At 37.0% G+C, this 18,355-nt stretch overlaps 1 protein-coding gene across 1 annotated transcript in view; it reads left to right on the top strand.

Annotated features, from left to right (window-relative positions):
- Window positions 1-18,355, top strand: part of LOC134754424 (C3 and PZP-like alpha-2-macroglobulin domain-containing protein 8) — a 158,882-nt gene that overhangs the window by 122,806 nt on the left and 17,721 nt on the right. Inside the window, exons 11-13 of the mRNA XM_063690751.1 lie at window positions 3,554-3,745; window positions 8,808-9,036; window positions 12,859-13,009. Coding sequence (XP_063546821.1) covers window positions 3,554-3,745; window positions 8,808-9,036; window positions 12,859-13,009 — 572 coding nt within the window. The remainder of the gene's footprint in view (window positions 1-3,553; window positions 3,746-8,807; window positions 9,037-12,858; window positions 13,010-18,355) is intronic.

Here is an 18,355-nt window from a genome sequence, read left to right as displayed (position 1 = left end):
ATAAATTTCGAATAGGTTTCGATGTTGTCAATGCGCAATAATAAGAATAATAACATTGAAATCGTGAAATAAAATTATGAAAACGGATTATATCGCGTATATTGAATTTATAATACATCCCGACGTTTCGAACCCTTTACAGCGTTCGTGGTCAACGGGTGACTGAGGAAAAACTACAAAGTGCAAAGGCTTAAGGCGTACAAACTTTAAGGCTGGTTGTACATGCAAAATCAGTTCATAAGGCTAGTTATACAAAACAAATATTTTCAAGTAAAGATATATACGCGATAAAGCTACGCCCGACCCGAGAAAATTTAAATTGTAGGAGGCCAATATGGGACCGGCAACAAACTCGGCGGGACACATCTTATCAAAACATATTATACTCAGAATGTCCAACATCATCCAACACAAATATTTTATTCTCTTTTTAGTATTTGTTTTTATTGCGGCAACAGAAATATATCATCTGTGAAAATTTCAACTGTCTAGCTATCACGGTTCATGCGATACAGCCTGATCACAGACAGATGGCCAGACAGACAGACAGACAGACAGACAGACGGACAGTGGAGTCTTAGTAATGGGTCCCGTTTTTACCCATTCGGTACGGAACCCTAAAAACTAAGGTTGCGTGACATGCGTAAAAAAAGTTCTCATTTACCACCATTTGACGTTCAATTTGTGTTGTCGCAAAAATCAGTTTGTTTTGTTGTTTAAAAACTAACTATCGCAACATTTGTGAAAAATGAGCGATCAATAAACGTTTTGTTTATAATGAGCGAGCAATATTTCGGAAACACTAACGTATATCCGCGGCAAACCGTCGCCGCAATGCCGTTCGTAACAATACATGCAATTCCTAATAGTTAGATCAAGTATTATCCTATAATGAAACTCACTTCGTTTGTTTCATAAATCCACACTCGTATTTTAATGTCTTTTATTATGTAGTAGTCACTTAAACTACTTTTATGCAAATTGTATATTTTGAAACACAATTTTATACTGTTATTTATTTAATCAAGCATTGCGTAGTTATATACGTTCATTCTACTTGGGTAACTAGTCAATCAGCGAATACCTTAATGTAGTATTTCATTGGATGGGAGCAACGCTAAAACCCTCCATTAGTAAAATTATTCTGTAAGTTAAAACGGTTATCCAGGCACGTTTACTGAAAACCAGAGCTAAGCGCTCATTAGTCGCACATTAAAGTTTGAAACATTTCAATCAAACGTAACGACAATACTGAGCGACATTCAAAGCGAAATACATCATCTCATTTATACGTCTCAAACGAGCTGAGTCGCGTATCTGTCACACGATTCATCTTCCTGGATACATACGGGAGATCATTATGAATTAACAACAGCGGCGGTTAACATTTTTTTAAATTAAATCCTCGGTAAGCTCGGCCGAATTTCACCTTCCCGTACAAACGGAGTCTCGTTTTCATTTTAAAATTACGTATTGGATTGTAATGAAACTTTGCGCATACAATGACAGAAGGGATATCTAGGTCTATAATAAGTTTTTGTATAAAAACTTAAATTCGCTGTATTTTTTTAACATTTGTATCGGAACCTACATAAACTAATTACAAACCTAGATATACCTTATCCTATTGTAAGTACAAAGTTTCAGAGCAATCTAGCTAGTCGTTTTAAAATGAGAGCGTAACTACGTTTGTATGGAGAACCGAGCTTGCCAGGGACTCTTGATAAATATCATGGGACAATTTTACACAAATCGACATTGTCTCATAACTAGTAAGTTAAATAATGGCTTTTGTTATGAGTAGACACCGACATTTCGTAACAGATTAAGGCGGTTCCCTGAGCCAGAAGGCGAAAAATCTCCTTACATGATCATGTTTTTCTATGAGGCGTTGATATTAGGAGACGTAAAAAAATATATGTAGTTCTTGACTATATTATCTTTAATAACATAGCTTCCGATACACGAATTATGACACTTCGCTCGATACAATTAATTCCCAAAGTAACCTCTAACTCGGACTTTTAATCCAACTTTACTCGGTTATTTATTATGTGATACTATAAACAAAAAAAGAAGAAAAAACAATCTTAACTTAGATAGTAATTTCATAGCTTTCGAATTTCGATATTGTAAAATAACGTTTTTAAAATAAATAAAAATCGACAAAATTCGATCAAAATTGACACTTGGCGTGCATTATCTTTCCCGTTCTTTCTTGCGAAATATGACAGTGACAGCGGCAAACCGATGGAACGGCCTTAAGTATTTACACTTAAATACTTAGAAAACATCCATAACCCTCACGTACTCATCACACAAATATAATTATGCTCGAAGCAACGTCCTCTAGTCTAGCTTCGTAAGCAGGGTTCCAAACGATAAATACTCACTAAGATCTACAGATGTAGCAATACTCTTCCTTTGAGGTATTAACTATACGAGTATGTTGGGTATTATAAACTACTAGCCTTCGTGCGCGTCTTTGTCTATGTAAAAATCGTTATAAACTTCCAAGGTATGTCTACAAATTAGAAAGGAAAAAGAGTTCTAGAAATCCTTAATGGAGTTGTAGAAAATTGTAAGATAATGTACTTTCAATGGTTATATTACGCGACTATTTTATATATTTTTATAATGCTAATATGAAACACGATGAACGCCGATGCGAAATTATTCCAAATGTTTACACTCGCACTGTTTCAAAGCGCGTCTTGTTTGGGGCATGTCACTCGATTCATCTCCCAGTAGGCTTGTCGAAGGAAATTCGCTGGAAATATTGGCTCACATCCCACGTCTGTATGTAGGACACGTATATATGCAGTTGGCTCTTGCGCCATGTTGCCAAGTTTTGTTGTTTTCGAGACATTTTTATTTCCTAGTAGCTGAGGTTACAACATTTTTTGGACAAATTTTAGTTATTGATATGTGTAGCTTAAGTTGTGTTATTGTACCTACTTACAAACTACGTTATCAAAATTACGCACCTACCATAAATCATCCTCATTTGCGGAGTCAATGTATTATTCCTTCCTGATTAGATAGGCAAGGTTGTTAAGCGATAGTTAAGGAAATCGGACTACCTTCGACAACTTCCAATATTCCCAGTAGCTCCAAAGACATATCGTACTGTATCTTCACAGCGAAAGCTCGGAAGTGGTCTACAGGTTTTTGAGTTACAGTTTTGTATAAATGTAATCACACCTTTTTTTAAATTCTACTGAGATTAATTTAATAGGTAAGTAAGTCACGTACATGCCCAATAACAATGACTTCACACACAAGTTAATTAGGTAGATCCTGATTGAGTCATTGCAATTACTAAAAAAGCTAGCTCACAAAATGAATTCACACGTTGATTAATTGACCAGCTAGTTTGACAATACGTTTTACCGGGTTTAATTAGATATTACTCGTATATTTAGATCCACCACAAAATTGTTTAGTGGACAGGGTTTCATGGTAACGCAATTACCAAATTATTACCAGCACCGGGCTAACAGAAGCCTGGCACCTCTTCGTAATTATTTTCAGCCCCGATTGTTTTCAACAGATTACCAGAACACGACGAGCAACCGGGACCTGAGTTCGTGTCAGCGGGCGTGTCGCTATTCGTGGGCGGCGGCGCGTGCGGCGGCGGCGTGCTGTACCGGCAGAGCACTGCGCCGACACCGCGCCCGCCCGCGCACCTCGTCCCGCCGGCCACGCACGACCGGCTCTGGATGTGGAAGTGTTTCAACTATACGTAAGTGAACGTGCCCTGACATTGCGGTACACAAGGATGCTTATTCTGATTGTAAAAACAGGTTATGAATTTGAGCTGGATTTGTTATGAATATAATCTGTCAGTGTCAAAAGTGACGCTTCTGGTTGAAGAAATGTAAGAAGAAATGCCAGATTACGGCTCCAGGTGTATTGTGTAAACAGGTCATTGTAGTGTTACGCAAAAATGGTCTGAAGAGAGAGGTAAAAGAGAGAGGTAGAGGAAATGTCTCCACCACTTTCACAGGCCGGTTTCGCATAATAACACGGAGTCTAATAGCAACCCCCGTTGATATATTTACATGGCAAGGCAGTTCGAAAAGTTATAGCGAGATATAATTGTCAAAAGTTATAATGTCTCCTAACTCTTTTAAGGCTTCGTCAGCGGGAAGATTATAAAATTAACTTGGAAAGTAAGCTTTTGAACTTTTTGGGTTTAAAATTCATGCACAAATAGGATTATTTTTTATTATCCGCGACATTTAAATGTTCGTAGTAAAATACATTATTGTAATAAACAAGTACTAACATAACTAGCAAATTAACCTAATATTGTGATTCCCATGTGTAAAATGGAAGTAAAATACGCAAATGAAACACTGTATCAAATGACTTTCAGTAGAAAGTCCCTTCCGATTTGATACATTAAAAACGTAAATTACAGAAGTCAAACTGAGCTAAACCCCATAAATCCCGAATACCCTGATTCATATGTCGTGAAACATAAATTATGTCCTCGTAAACGCAATGACATACTGCCAGTGATAACGTGAAATAGGATTAGGTTACACTACGTTATGTTTTGAGTGCACAAAATGTATTGTGATCGTAGAAATGTAGAAATATCAAATAACTCTAAAGAGAAAAAGCGGTCTTCGGATAGGAATCCAATTTGTTTTGTCATCGTCGGGGAAATACGTATTTTCATCTTAAAACGAAAATAACCATTGTTTTGTTATGATAGTTAGTAGGCCAACATTTTTATTGTATCCTTTCTAGTGGTACTATTTTAACATTGCAAATGTTTATCAGATCGTTTTCGTGGGAGAGTGTAATTCGGCTATATTTCCAAATGTTACAAATATTCACAAGATTATACGAAAGGCAGTGGTACTAAAAGACGCAGGAGCTTGCGGAGCAACGTAGGGTACAAAATTTTCGAAAACCGGTTGGTAACTTTTTGTAAAATTAAAAATGTGGTATGAATGGATGGGAAAATAAATTTTGGAATCAGTTGAAAACCGTGGGCTGGGCAGGTGCCCTTATCAAATCAAATCATCAAATGATCAAATCAAATCAAATATCAAATATATATCAAATGATTATCAGTTTAGTTACCTATTCGGCTATAGGTATTTCCGAAAGTTATAAAGATAGACCAAAGGCATTGATGTCAAAAGATGCAGGAGCACACGGGGTATCGTATTGTACCAAAATCGAATATCGAAAATGGTGGGTAGAAACGATAAAAATGTCCGTATTTTCGGACAAAAAGTTGAGTTGTCTAGTCGAGTCTAGGTTCTAGGTTTTAGGTTCTAGGGGGTTTTTTTTAAGATCCTGTAGATGTACTAGGTATACTGTCGTCATTTTGTAATTTATGTAGTACTTTATTTCACGAAAATAATAAAGCACCAAATCTTACATGATAATGATAATGAAAAATAAAATTGGTGTACCTAACAATTCGTGTATCCATACGAGTGTTATCATTGTATAATTTACAACCGGACGAGATGACAAACTATATACTTTAGGATACCGTCCATTTCTATCGACAGAGACAAAGCGATCTTAAACTCATATTTAAACTTTGTGCTTTATGCTTCAACTAGATTAAGGTCTTTTGTTGAAATTTGTGACGGCAAATGAAAAATATCGCTGTGAAAGGATGTGAAAAATGTCATTACCTACTTTGTACGAGGGCGCGGGCAGGTTTCAAAATAAATGATAAATTGTATTTTGTTGTTCTCATAATGCAGTGTATTGTTTTTAATATTCGCATTTATTTGTTTTATTTAAACGGCATCGCACAATATCTAGATATATGTGCTTATATATACCAAAAGTTATTATTACAGGATAGGTACCTACTCGGGCACACCCAAATATTCCGAAATATGTTTTTCCGAATTTTATAAGCACGATTTTCATAATCCCGATTATTTATAAGTCCGAAATATCTAAATTACGATTTTAAAAAACACGATGTAAGAAAATCACAAATGTGCTATTTCCGAAAATTTTAAATCCGATTGTCATTTGACCGAAAGCTTAAAGTTCCGATTTAACACTTTTCCGAAAAAATGATTTTCCGAATTGTTAAATTCTGAAAAACCATTGTCCGATCGGAAATAAAATAATTCGGAATTCAGAAATTCGGTCTTTTGTAACGTTGGAAAAATGAAATTCGTGATATTCAATAGAAGACACGTTTCGTTTTAGTAATTCGGTATTCAGAAATTCGGTCTTTTGTAAGGTCGGAAAAATGAAAATGAAATAATTATTACGGGTGCCTGTCGTGCCGCATCACGTTAAATTCGGCATTCTAAAATTCGGCATAAATTTTTTGGCATAAACATTCGGCATAAATAAATTCCGCAGAACTGCGACCCTCAAGATAACGAACTGTTGCCAGAAAAGTGGGTTACGTTAGGCTGGAACTGCGACCTCCAAGTAAACGAACTGTTGCCAGAAGTGGGTTAGGTTAGGTTAGAACTGCGATCCCCAAGAAAACGAACTGTTGCCAGAAAAGTGGGTTAGGTCAGGTTAGAACTACGATCCTCAATATAACGAATTGTTGCTAGAAAAGTGCGTTAGATTAGAACTGCGACCCTCAAGAAAACAAACTGTCGCCAGAAAAGTGGGTTAGGTTAGGTTAGAACGGCGACCCCCCACTGAAAAGAATTGTTTTTTGAGAAGTGGGTTTAGGTTAGGTTAGAACTGCAACCTCCCACAGAAGGGACCTGCTTACAGAAAATGGGTGTGATAAAATGATATGAATTTGAAGGCTACCTTATTACTAATATTTAAAGCGCATAATTGTGTAGAAAAATGGTGTTTGTGAGTGTCCATCTATTATATTATTATGTAAAATAGGTAATGTTAAAAGGCATTTCTGCTTACTTTAACGACGTAGGTACCTTCATGTATTTAACAATAAATTCGGACTATCGTTATTCGGAAATTTAAAAATTGGGATATTTAAAATAGGAATAACGTCAATTCGGAATAAAAAAATTCGGAATAATGGCAATTCGGAATTCGTGATTTCAAAAATCGTAAATGTTAAATTCGGCGTTTTTCACTGTCGGAATTGTTATAATCGGAATTATGTGGTTCGGAATTTAAAATTTCGGAATAATGGCAATTCGGAATTCGTGATTTCAAAATTCGTAATTGTTAATTTCGGTGTTTGTCACCATCGGAATTGCTATAATCGGAATTATGTGGTTCGGAATTTACCAAATTCGGCTTTCCGGCTTTTCGAAAATTTAAATCTTCGTGATTTTCATCATTCGTAATTACGACAGTCGGAATTTTGATAGGTCGAGCATTTAAAAATCGGAATAATAAAATTCGGAATTCTGAAATTCGGCATAACATTTTTCGGAATTATGTAGTGTATACCCGTACCTACTCATCAATTAAACTGGACTATAAAATTAAACATGTGTCAACATCCCTTTTTTAAATAGAATGCCCTTTTTTCATTCTCCAACTCAATCAAATAGAAGAAATAGGTTACCATCGAGGATTTTTTATTTAGCTGCTACAGCATGCATTGAACAAAAATTTCTACGCGAATGGTGCGCGTGGTGAGGATCGCGCTATTTTGCTGAGTCTGCATTTCAAATGTAAATAGTAGTTCACCAGATAAAATGTTTTTATTTCAAGATTCAGAACGTTTGTAAAAGTAGGTAAAATAATTGATATCGCTAGTTAACACGTTTTATCATTGTACCTAATTGATCCGACGCTGTAAAATACAATCATCGTATAATTAAACGACCAAACGTATGCTGCATTACCACTACACTATCAATTTTAACTTTAGCACTATCGAAACAAAGTTGCATTTACAAATATTGTTACAGAATTATGCGAGCTTGCTTTGGCTTGGAATGCAATATTGTCTACTGTAGTTAAGGGGCATATTATTATTAATTGTTACCGCTGGGAATCGGACAGCACCGACTGATTGTGTCGCATATTATACAGTCGCGCATCAGATAACTATATCGGAGCGGCCAAGGCGCTCACAAATATCTGAACACGCCTCTATTGTCAAGGCGCTAGAGTGCGTGTTCAGATATTTGTGAGCATCTTGGCCACTCTGATATATCTGATGGCGACTGCTCATATTACGGCCAAACGAATTAAACAAAGTCAATGTGCATATAAGGTTTTATGAAATTAGGACACCGTTGCATCTACCGTCATGCAGTAATCATTATTCTAAATGGGATAATATCTTCGTTCTGTTAATCAGTTCACACTTAAATTGCTTTTGGTGCTATCTGGCATTGAATAAAAATATATAATTTATAAATTGCAAATCCGGATAGGTGGGCTAACGTAGCCGCCAAATGGATGCCGACGAAGAAGCGTGGGCGGGGCAGGCCCAGGCGGAGATGGCGGGACGACTTTGACGCCTTCCTTAACAACTGGCCGGAAGAAGCGCTTAATCGGGAGTTATGGAGAACCAGGGGAGAGGCCTTTGCCCAGCAGTGGGACACTCAAGTAGGCTGAGAAAAGAAAAAAAAATTGCAAATACCGATTAGGTACCTACTTACATAATATGACGGGGTTTTAGGTTGTACGATATGAAATCAATTATTTAAGTTTGATACGTACTTTGTGCACTTTTATTAGAATAGGACAAAATAAAAAACAATGTCGGATAAACAATTGCTTTTATGATTCCTGTAAACAGCAGTTTCAACCTTTTCATTAATCGAGTCATTGTAAATACTTTGAAATATCTTAATCCTCTATGGTTACTTAGCAGCTTAAATACTTTAGACTAAAGTTACCAACAATTTCAGGAGCCAACTTTCAACGGACGGGGTGACAATAACGGCTCCATCAGAAGCCGGTCGCTGGTCGCTCTGGGCCCTGTCACTGTCCAACCGAGGCCTGCGCTTCTCCGCGCCGCGCACCATCAATGTGTTCCGGCCGATTCAGCTGGACTTCGCGCTGCCGCCGGCCCTCAAGGTCGGGGAGACGGTGGAGATCGATGTCAAGATTACTAACAATATCAACAACTGTATGGACGTAAGTAACTTTCATATATTTTTGAAACGATATCATTATTAGTTACGTTTATGACTGCGTACCATCGTTCACACTGTTAACGCTTCAGCTGGCGTACCTCATTTTAAGTTATTACTTGAAGAATTTTAGCCTTCTATCAATTAATTAAATTTCAATTTCGCAATCCGGCTGCGGGAGTTTGCCACACGAAGGGTTAATTGACAAATCGTTAACCGAAAGACGTAAAAAATTTATCAAATTCAAGTATCATATTTTATAATATAGCAAATAAGGCCCATAGTTAAAGGTATGTATAATTTACAGACTATTGGCGTAATTCATATACGTCGATCAACTTTAACAAGTCGTTGATAATCATTTGTCGCTATCTGTAATTCCGACATTTGTGTTTCTTAGAAAGGGAAGAAATATATCAAAGGTTTGCTAAGTTTTATCAATAAGCGAATATAAAGTCCACCTATGGTCCACGTTTGAGGCGATACAATCCAAAAAGCATTTTTGCACATTATTTTTTTACCTTAAATAATATTTTCAAGCATCATAATTACCTCATAGGTTATTTGAAAAGTTGTATATGTCACATGGTAGCAAAATGATTTCCATCTTGGGCGTAACACACTTGAATCCCTTACTACGCTCAGGATTCTACTTTAGAACCCCTCGTTACTCTCGGGTTTCTTTTATAGAATCCTTCGCTTCGTTTAGGATTCAATGTACGCCCTCGCCGTAAATATGTCATTTTGCTCCCTTGTAACACAATCTACTATTTTGAATGAGGTACCCACTCCTATTTTTCTATGTTTTATGACCTGTGTATGAGAATGGTAAATAAATAAAAACAGGATAAGAATGTAAAGTCCAATCGTTTGGTAACAAATGTAAAGTAGAATAACATTACGTCTGAAATCTTTTTTTACAAACATCACAAAAATGCGGGCAAGCAAATTTTACCTCATTAAATCGGGTGTCGGCTGCCACAAAAAAATTCTTAGGAAAACTCATACTGAGGCAGAATAACCCATCTAGAAGAATAACAACGCCGAGAAAGCTTCGTAAATAATAAATGATACCATCTGCTCACAGCAAAAATATTTTTTCTACGTGAAAAAATGCATCAAAATTAAACTAGAACACGGTTATGGGATGAATTGTAAGAATAAACAAACAGGCCCACTCAGGCACCTACCTATGTTTGCGAGAAATTCGCGGTCCAATATCACAGGAGACTAAATTATGTTTGGTTAGGACGAACCCCTTCATAAATATTATCACTCTTCTTGTTTAACTTGTAATCGGACGGACTCACAAATTAATTATGTTATTTATGACCTTTGTAAATAATGTGAAAGTATTTTCTTTTTACCTGTGAATGTTGAATCTGATAATGCCAGTAGGCACATAAGTATTCAGTTATAGTAATTATTTAAGGATGGTCTAGTGTTGTTCGTTCTGCATACTTTTTTTGGAACGGATGTTTAAATTCAGTTTTTGTGTCAGGCTTTAATTGGGTAAAATTTTATGTTCGAAAATTTTACGCGACAGAAGAAACGAAGAAATTAAAACAGAGTGGATAGCAGGTCCAGTATTAACAGTTACATAATTATTTGTTTAATTATTTTGAACTCTATTTAAATAACAAAGGTAGAGGAAATGTCAACTTTTCTGACCACTTTTTAAGTGTTAATTTTTGACTATATTTATATGTAGGTAAATAAAACAAATGTAGCACAATTGAACTAAATTTCAAACTTCCTATTAACAGCCCGTCAGCTTAATCGCGAGCTCTAACGTCAATCGGGTATGGATTGCCTAATCGTTCCCGTTTACCGGGCTCCAATATCCCGGGATTCGCCGGAATCCCTAATCTAGATTCGATGAGAGACGCCGAACGCAAACAAATCAGGATCGCGTGTGGCCCACGCGGGTAAAGCCTTTAACAAACACGACAGCTCTATTAAACAATTAGAAATAAAGTAAAGTGTGTATATAGCGCTGGTAGCCTACAAACTCAACAAAGCGTTAGTAGCTGGTAGCCTAGCGGTAAGTGTGCGATTTCCAATCCGGGGCTCACGGGTTCAAACCCGGGCTCGTAAGTACATTGGTAGTTTTCGGAACTTATGTACGATACCTATATCATTTGATAATTACCAGCCGCTTTTCGGTGAAATAAAACATCGTGAGTAAACCGGACTTATTTCTACAGGATGATTTCGGGGTCGTGGAGCAAGAGAACATGACATCATATAGAATTCAAAGATGAGCCAATGATGTTGTGAATGTTTATCACCATCACCAATAATGATGATTATTTTCAGATGACAAGTAGAAAAAAACATTTTTGCATACAATTGTGTCACCCTACTCAATGTGACGTCTTGTCGCTTTCCATTTCATACAGCGTATGTCAAAAGTCATAGGGTGACCATGATTACTTAGTATAAGTTTAATTTTACTTGAAAAAAAAAAGTTTTAGTTATATTAGTTTAATTTTTTTTAACTAATTCTACTTTAATCAAATAGGTACTACCATATAATTGATATCTATATACGGCATTGTACAAATATACAGGCATTGATGTTTGATCATACAATAAAAGCTACTGCGATTGAGTTACAAACAATGCCATATGCCGTGTGATCGAGTCAATATTAAGAAATGGACGTTCCGGCTTTGTGGCGTCAATATTTGCGCGTTGGTAGTGAATCATATATAGGCACATTCGTATAACACGTTCGGGAACGTTGTATACTGTAGTGAATTACAATAACTAAGCTTTCATTTTGCATCAGACATGAAGTTTAGATGCATCCCTTAGATTATGAGATTAGCTCAGGACTGGGACAAGTGGCGTACTCGAAGAGACTATGCTCAGAAGTGGGCGATAAATGGCTGATACGATGATGATACTGAGCTGTGTTAGTCAGCGTGATTAATAGTTTTACCCAGACCAATTTACAGCTTCCTCGGACAAAAAGGCCATTCTAGAACAAAAAAAAACCGGCCAAGTGCGAGTCGGACTCGCGTTCCAAGGGTTCCGTACATTACAACAATTTAAACGTATTTTTTATGTGAAATGTCTTTAAAAAACCCGTAGGGGTCGGATCAAAAACTAAGTAATTACGTCCGACTCACGCTTGACTGCACATTTCTAATAGGTTTTTCTGTGATCTATAGGTAAAGAGCTATTTTGTGTATTTTTTTCAAAAAAAATTACCCAGTAGTTTCGGAGATAAAGGGGGGGGGGGGGGAAATGGTATTTTTTTTTGCCTATTTTCTTAAATAACTTCTAAACTGTATACCTGAAAATTATAAAAGAAATATATTTAAGATTCTCACAATGAGCTTTTTCATTTGATATGTAACACGATATAGTTTGGAAAACTTTATTGTGCCACAAAAGTGGCCCCCATGTTTAAAATTAATTTGTTTACATAACATGTCCGTCTTTGGGTCGCAAACTTACATATGTATACCAAATTTCAACTCAATTGGCCCATTAGTTTCGGAGAAAATAGGCTGTGACAGACGGACAGACAGACAGACGCACGAGTGATTCTATAATGGTTCCGTTTTTTCCTTTTGAGGTACGGAACCCTAAAAACGAGCAGACAAGTAATTTACGGGTTCCTAGCTAATTATAGAATGCATGACTACGAAAATAATAATTATGAATGTGTGCATAGTTGCAAGCTAGTTTGCGACACTTGTGCTCGATTCTCTGAAAGAGTACTCTAGAAGACTACAATACTTGCAGCATTATTTACTTTTTTGATCATCAAGTTTTATCGTGGCTATGTAAGATAATCAAATTGTCTTTCCAGGTAACGGCCCTCCTGGCTCTAAGCGCTGGGGCAGCATTCGCAAGCACAGGAGCTCTGTACGTTACCGAACGTCTGAGGCTAGGACCGCGTGGAGGAACTCAGCTGGTGGTCAGGGTTGCCGTCAATACTCCGGGCAGGAAAAACATTACAGGTATTATGTTTGAGTGTAGTCCATTACACAGATATACAACGCCATTGAAACACCATCTACTTAGTTCAGCTTTCAAATTTGCTACTACAATAATTGCACTTTGCGCTCACAGATGACTTGAATGACGATCTAGATTTGGAAAGGGAGAGAAAAATGACGACAGTGACAGGAAACATGCTCGCTCGCAGGTTCGCACGGTGTAACAAAACAGTTTTCTGAGCCTACTGTCAGATATTCTACACGTGCAGCCTGTTGGTGAAGTTTAAACAACCTTTAACGCATTGCGTGTTTAATACTAACATCATGAGGATGCTGTTGTGGCTGTCGAAGCACTGCAGTGCGTTCGGCAAGCTTGCTGAGGCGTGAGTAGTGAGGGTATAATCCTCAATGCTGATGCTCAATCCGGTAGCGGCAACAGTCTTCTCGACACCTTGACCCGCCGAGCTAAGTAGAGTATGCTACATGCTATTCTCGCTTTCGTAGTGGCCAACTCTGCCTCACAGTTTTGTTGTCAGTTTTTTTTAAATATTAGGTATTAGTTTTATTTTTAATTTATTTTCTTTTTGTACTTTCGTTAATAACAAAATATTTAAGATTTTTATATCAGTAGGATGGATTAAATATCTGAATTAAAGATTGTTTTGTCTTAGTACCCACCTATCTTTTTATTTTTCTTAAGTTATTAACATTTTGTTGGGTAGGCATTTATAAACACATGTAAGAATAAAAACTTAGTAGGTACTATATACCTAGGTATACTAGTAGGAGGATGCCTAAATGTGCTCAGTAATAAAATAAAACTTAAATTAAATATAAAATAGTTCAGTAAATTGCTACAATAATATCCATTGTAAAATAAAACATTTGACCTCGAAAAGTAAATGAGGCCAAGAGGACAAAGTTTTAAAATATTCGAAATGGTTAACCAAGAAGGTAATCTGCGAAGCAAAATATTTTAATGAACTTGCCAAGTCGAATTCTTGAATTGCGTTCCAGACATAATTGTGAAATTAAAATCTTGGCAAAGTTGTTGGCTCTTAGTGTAACAAGCGTGATCGTCCCCAAGACGTGAGAGTCTCTTAGAATTGTTAGAGCAATTTCTGAATTAACTTAACAAGTCTTTGAGGCGTTATTAGAATCTACATAAATCTTGGAAGGAATAACTGGATAGTGACCCAGTATCAGAGTAGGTTCTTGCACAGTTGACATGCACCTGATCATAAATATGGTACAACTTCGCCTGTTTCAATAAATACACAAACAAACCTCTAATAATTCCCGGGGTTCGCATAAATTGTATCTTTGTCAGCTCCGACGTCCAATAAAAAATGTAATATTACTTTATGAAAAGGGTGACATATATAATAAAGGCTAGTGTAAAAGTGCCACCATATATCGATACTAGATTTTCTACTACAAATTACTCTTATTAATCTTTAACATAAGAATGGAGTCAATTGTATAGGAACCATAATGAAAAATATTAGGCAGCGCCAAGGGATCTATAAGTACACTTACCTGATTATTAATATAATAAAAATGTTTTGATCAAACATTTCCGTTATATTTTCGGAGACGTACTCCAAGCGATAGTAGACCTTATAGGAGCCGCATTTCGTGTACTAATAGAACACAATTCTGCAATAAAATATTGCTGGTGGAAAATTTCATCTTGGCGCGCTTCAGTTTGCCTTGTCAACAATCCCGACGTTGAGTCGAACCATCTTTGTAGGAAGTTGGTGGATGCTCTTATGTTATTACTTGCTGGTGCCTTGTTTAATGTACATGCACTACAATACTGTTAATATAGACAGATTCAAGTTATAACTTCACGATGTTGTACAATCTCAGAAATTGCTTGTGTAGTTTTTGAATTCCAAGAATCAAAGTTTAATAGGTATATTGTGTCGTTCATGTTTTTAGATAAATTAATATATGAATGGGTCACACACACTTTAGAACAAAAGTCATACTACAGTTTGTGTGCATAAATATATTTATGTAGGTACCTAAGTAATGATTTCCACACACAGATTAAAAGAAAGAGGTCGTTATTTAATATATAAAAACGGGTCACTCACGTATTTTAAGTCAAAGATTACAAGTTTTATAAGACTGTATATTTCTAAATAAGTATATAAATAAATAAAAAAAGGATTGCTCGAAATGTTTCGTTCCATAAAGGAAAGTTTCAATGGAAAGTACGGGACTATTGAAATTAGTCGTCATCAGATCTTAACCGTAATTTTATTGTGGGTGGTCAGGTGACTTCTAGCTGGATAACTGTTTTGGGTACCTACTACGTCGATAGTCAGTGTGGACGAACCTTTAGGAAATGACGTAATTAGTGTAGTGTGCAACCCATTATTTGATAATAATGAAATGGGAAATTTCTGGCCTCCCCTGCCGCCGCCGTCGGCCGCGCCGAGCAATCGGGCGCGAAGAGCTGCACCAGCCCGCACAGCCTGCGTCGGTCCGCCAACGCGTGCTCTCGTTAAAGCTTCTCGTTATGAGACAAAACATGTCGAGCAGTCTTCGACGCAAAATAAGTGACTGACCCTGAAGTTTTCATATTTAAGGGGCCTTATGCGGATAATTAGGGTTCCATCAAAGAATTAGGAATTTTGTTTATGACCTAACGCTGATGAGTCTCATTCTATTTGTTTATCATCAGGGTTAATTGTTGCATATTCTATATCAGATTGGTATCTCTCCTAATATCTCCACGGGTTACGTTTAATTAAGTTACCCTGGTCAATCGTCGGCGTTGCTTCCATTAGCATTTAGATTGAATTCAGTACGCAGATCATCAGATGCAAATTTGTAAATTATGCATATAGATATTTGCAGTATTGCGATAACTTGTTGACGTATTTGGGCACCGATTGGATACGAACAGTGTGTAGTGATTTAACGGGCAATTTAAGCCAATAATTGGATAAGCTCTGCAAAGTAAAATTAAATCAATGCGAAATCCATCCATAGTTACCTACATTTATGCGAAATAGGTAAATAACTTAATTTATATCCATCTACTTACGTAATGTGTATAGTAGTAGGGCACTGCTAAGTTTAAAGCAATAACTAAATAGTTTATACTTAGCGGTACCCTGTAACGACATTTTAACGCCATTTCAACGAGCAGACCTCCGGTCACATGTCCATGGCATAACGCCGTCAACGTGAAATGTCGCGGCGCCTCAGAAATTCACGGCGTTGCACCGTGGAAATATTTACATTGCGCCGTAGAAATCCAAGGAGTCGAGTCGTTGTGATGCACGGCACCGTATCCATCAATTTCTATAATTAAAATACATTTAAGCGCTGCTCAATCGAATTTGATGACTCGACAATAAGCTATTTATGACTGTTTAAAAATCCGCTTTTCTTTCTTTGATTTTTTTTATAATATTAACTTACATTTCTTTAATTACCGATAACGACCAATGCTCTTGCTAAACTTGAATATAAAATAGGCATCACTTATCACAAACTCATCTTTTGTATTCTGTGTTTTTTTCTTTAAGTAACTAGGTATTTACATATAATACACACGCTGGAAATAATACAAAATCTACTAATATATAAGTCAACTTTGAATTGCTTTCCCGTATATCGCAAGTGTGGGTCGGCAATAAACCTGCTAGATTCTATTACCTCGGCAATACGGCAGTATCCTGGAGAGCCAATTCGTGGCCCCGGGGTGTAGGACAAACGAGAAAAGAAGTAGATAGCGAAAACGGCCACCAACTGCCGTTTGATTTCAGTTGGGAAAGTGGGACCTCGATACAGATATGTTGGTCATTGAATAAGTTTGCTAGTTGTGTACAATAAAAACATGCTACAATAAAAAATGGAACGCGTATTGAAATATATGTAAAATCTCACAAAATTATTTCTACTCTAGGCTTATTCTGATTGTAATATTATTACATTAATTTGATGTGATAGGTATTTGTTATGAATACGATCTGTCAGCTGTTAATTGACATTTCTGGTTAAAAATAACGTCACTGTTGACAGCTTGACCCTTTTTAATAATATTCATAAAATAAAGCTTTTGTATGAGTATTAAGTACCAAATTTTTTCTCTCCGCTTTAGCTTCTAACTCAGATTAGGAGAAAATAGTATCATTAAATATAGAGTATTTTGAAAGTTTGTTTGATAAAGAGGAGGCAAGCACGTCCATTTCGGAGTTGAATGAAAGCATTGAAAACGTGTCGGAGAACGAAGATAGTATTGGCATGGATGAAATTGTGAAAGCGTTGAAAGGAATGAAATCAGGGAAGGCTGCAGGGTATGATAGAGTTTCTGTCGAGATGCTGAAAGCTGGACAAGGCATTGTAGCAAGTCAGTTGTACCGCCTTTTCAATATGTGCTTCAGAACCGGTCAAGTGCCCAGGGACTGGTGCAAGGCCATCATTGTACCTCTTTACAAAGGAAAGGGATCACAACTGGATTGCAAAAACTACAGAGGCATTAGCTTACTCAGCGTCGTCGGCAAATTGTATGCAAAGATATTGATTGAAAGAGTAGTGAAAGAAACCGATGAGAAAGTATGGGATGCACAAGCGGGATTCCGAAAGGGTATGGGATGTACGGATCAAGTCTTTTCCTTGCGATGCATAGCCGAAAAGTATTTGGCCAAAGGTCAGAAGGTCTATTGCGCTTTCGTGGATTTGGAAAAGGCTTATGACAGAGTGGTAAGGAATGAACTTTGGTCGGTACTGTCGATGTATGGATTGAGCGGCCGTCTCATTCAGGCACTGAAATCGCTCTATGAGGATTCCAGTGCTTGTGTGAGGGTAAACGGGTCGTACACTGAGTGGTTTAGCATCGAAAAGGGTGTTAGGCAGGGGTGTGTAGCGTCACCGTGGCTGTTTAATCTGTTCATGGACAGTAGTTTGCATGATTTGAGAAATGATGAATATGGGCTGAGAATGAGTGGGTTACCCGTCAAATGTCTTCTTTACGCTGATGACCTGGTATTGCTAGCGTCATCGGGTGAAGAGTTGCAGGAGATGGTAACTAGAATGCATGGATCTTTTGAAAGGAAAGGAATGAAAATAAATGTAAGTAAGACGAAAGTTATGGTATTTGAAAAGGAGGAATATATGACAAACTGTGAAATTTTGATTGGTCAAGAAAGAGTAGAACAAGAGTTTGTGTATCTGGGAACATTATTCACTAGGAACGGTAAGCATGATAAAGATATTGAAAGGAGAGTGAGTGCTGGAAATCGCGTGAATGGGGCACTTAACGCTTTTATGAGCAGCCAGAAGGTGTCGCAAAAGGCACGGTTGGCTGTGCATAGAGGGGTGCTGGTGCCTACACTTATGTATGGT

This window comes from Cydia strobilella, chromosome 2 (assembly GCF_947568885.1).
Source record: "Cydia strobilella chromosome 2, ilCydStro3.1, whole genome shotgun sequence".
Classification (NCBI taxonomy): domain Eukaryota; kingdom Metazoa; phylum Arthropoda; class Insecta; order Lepidoptera; family Tortricidae; genus Cydia; species Cydia strobilella.
This window is presented reverse-complemented; position numbering and strand designations above follow the sequence as displayed.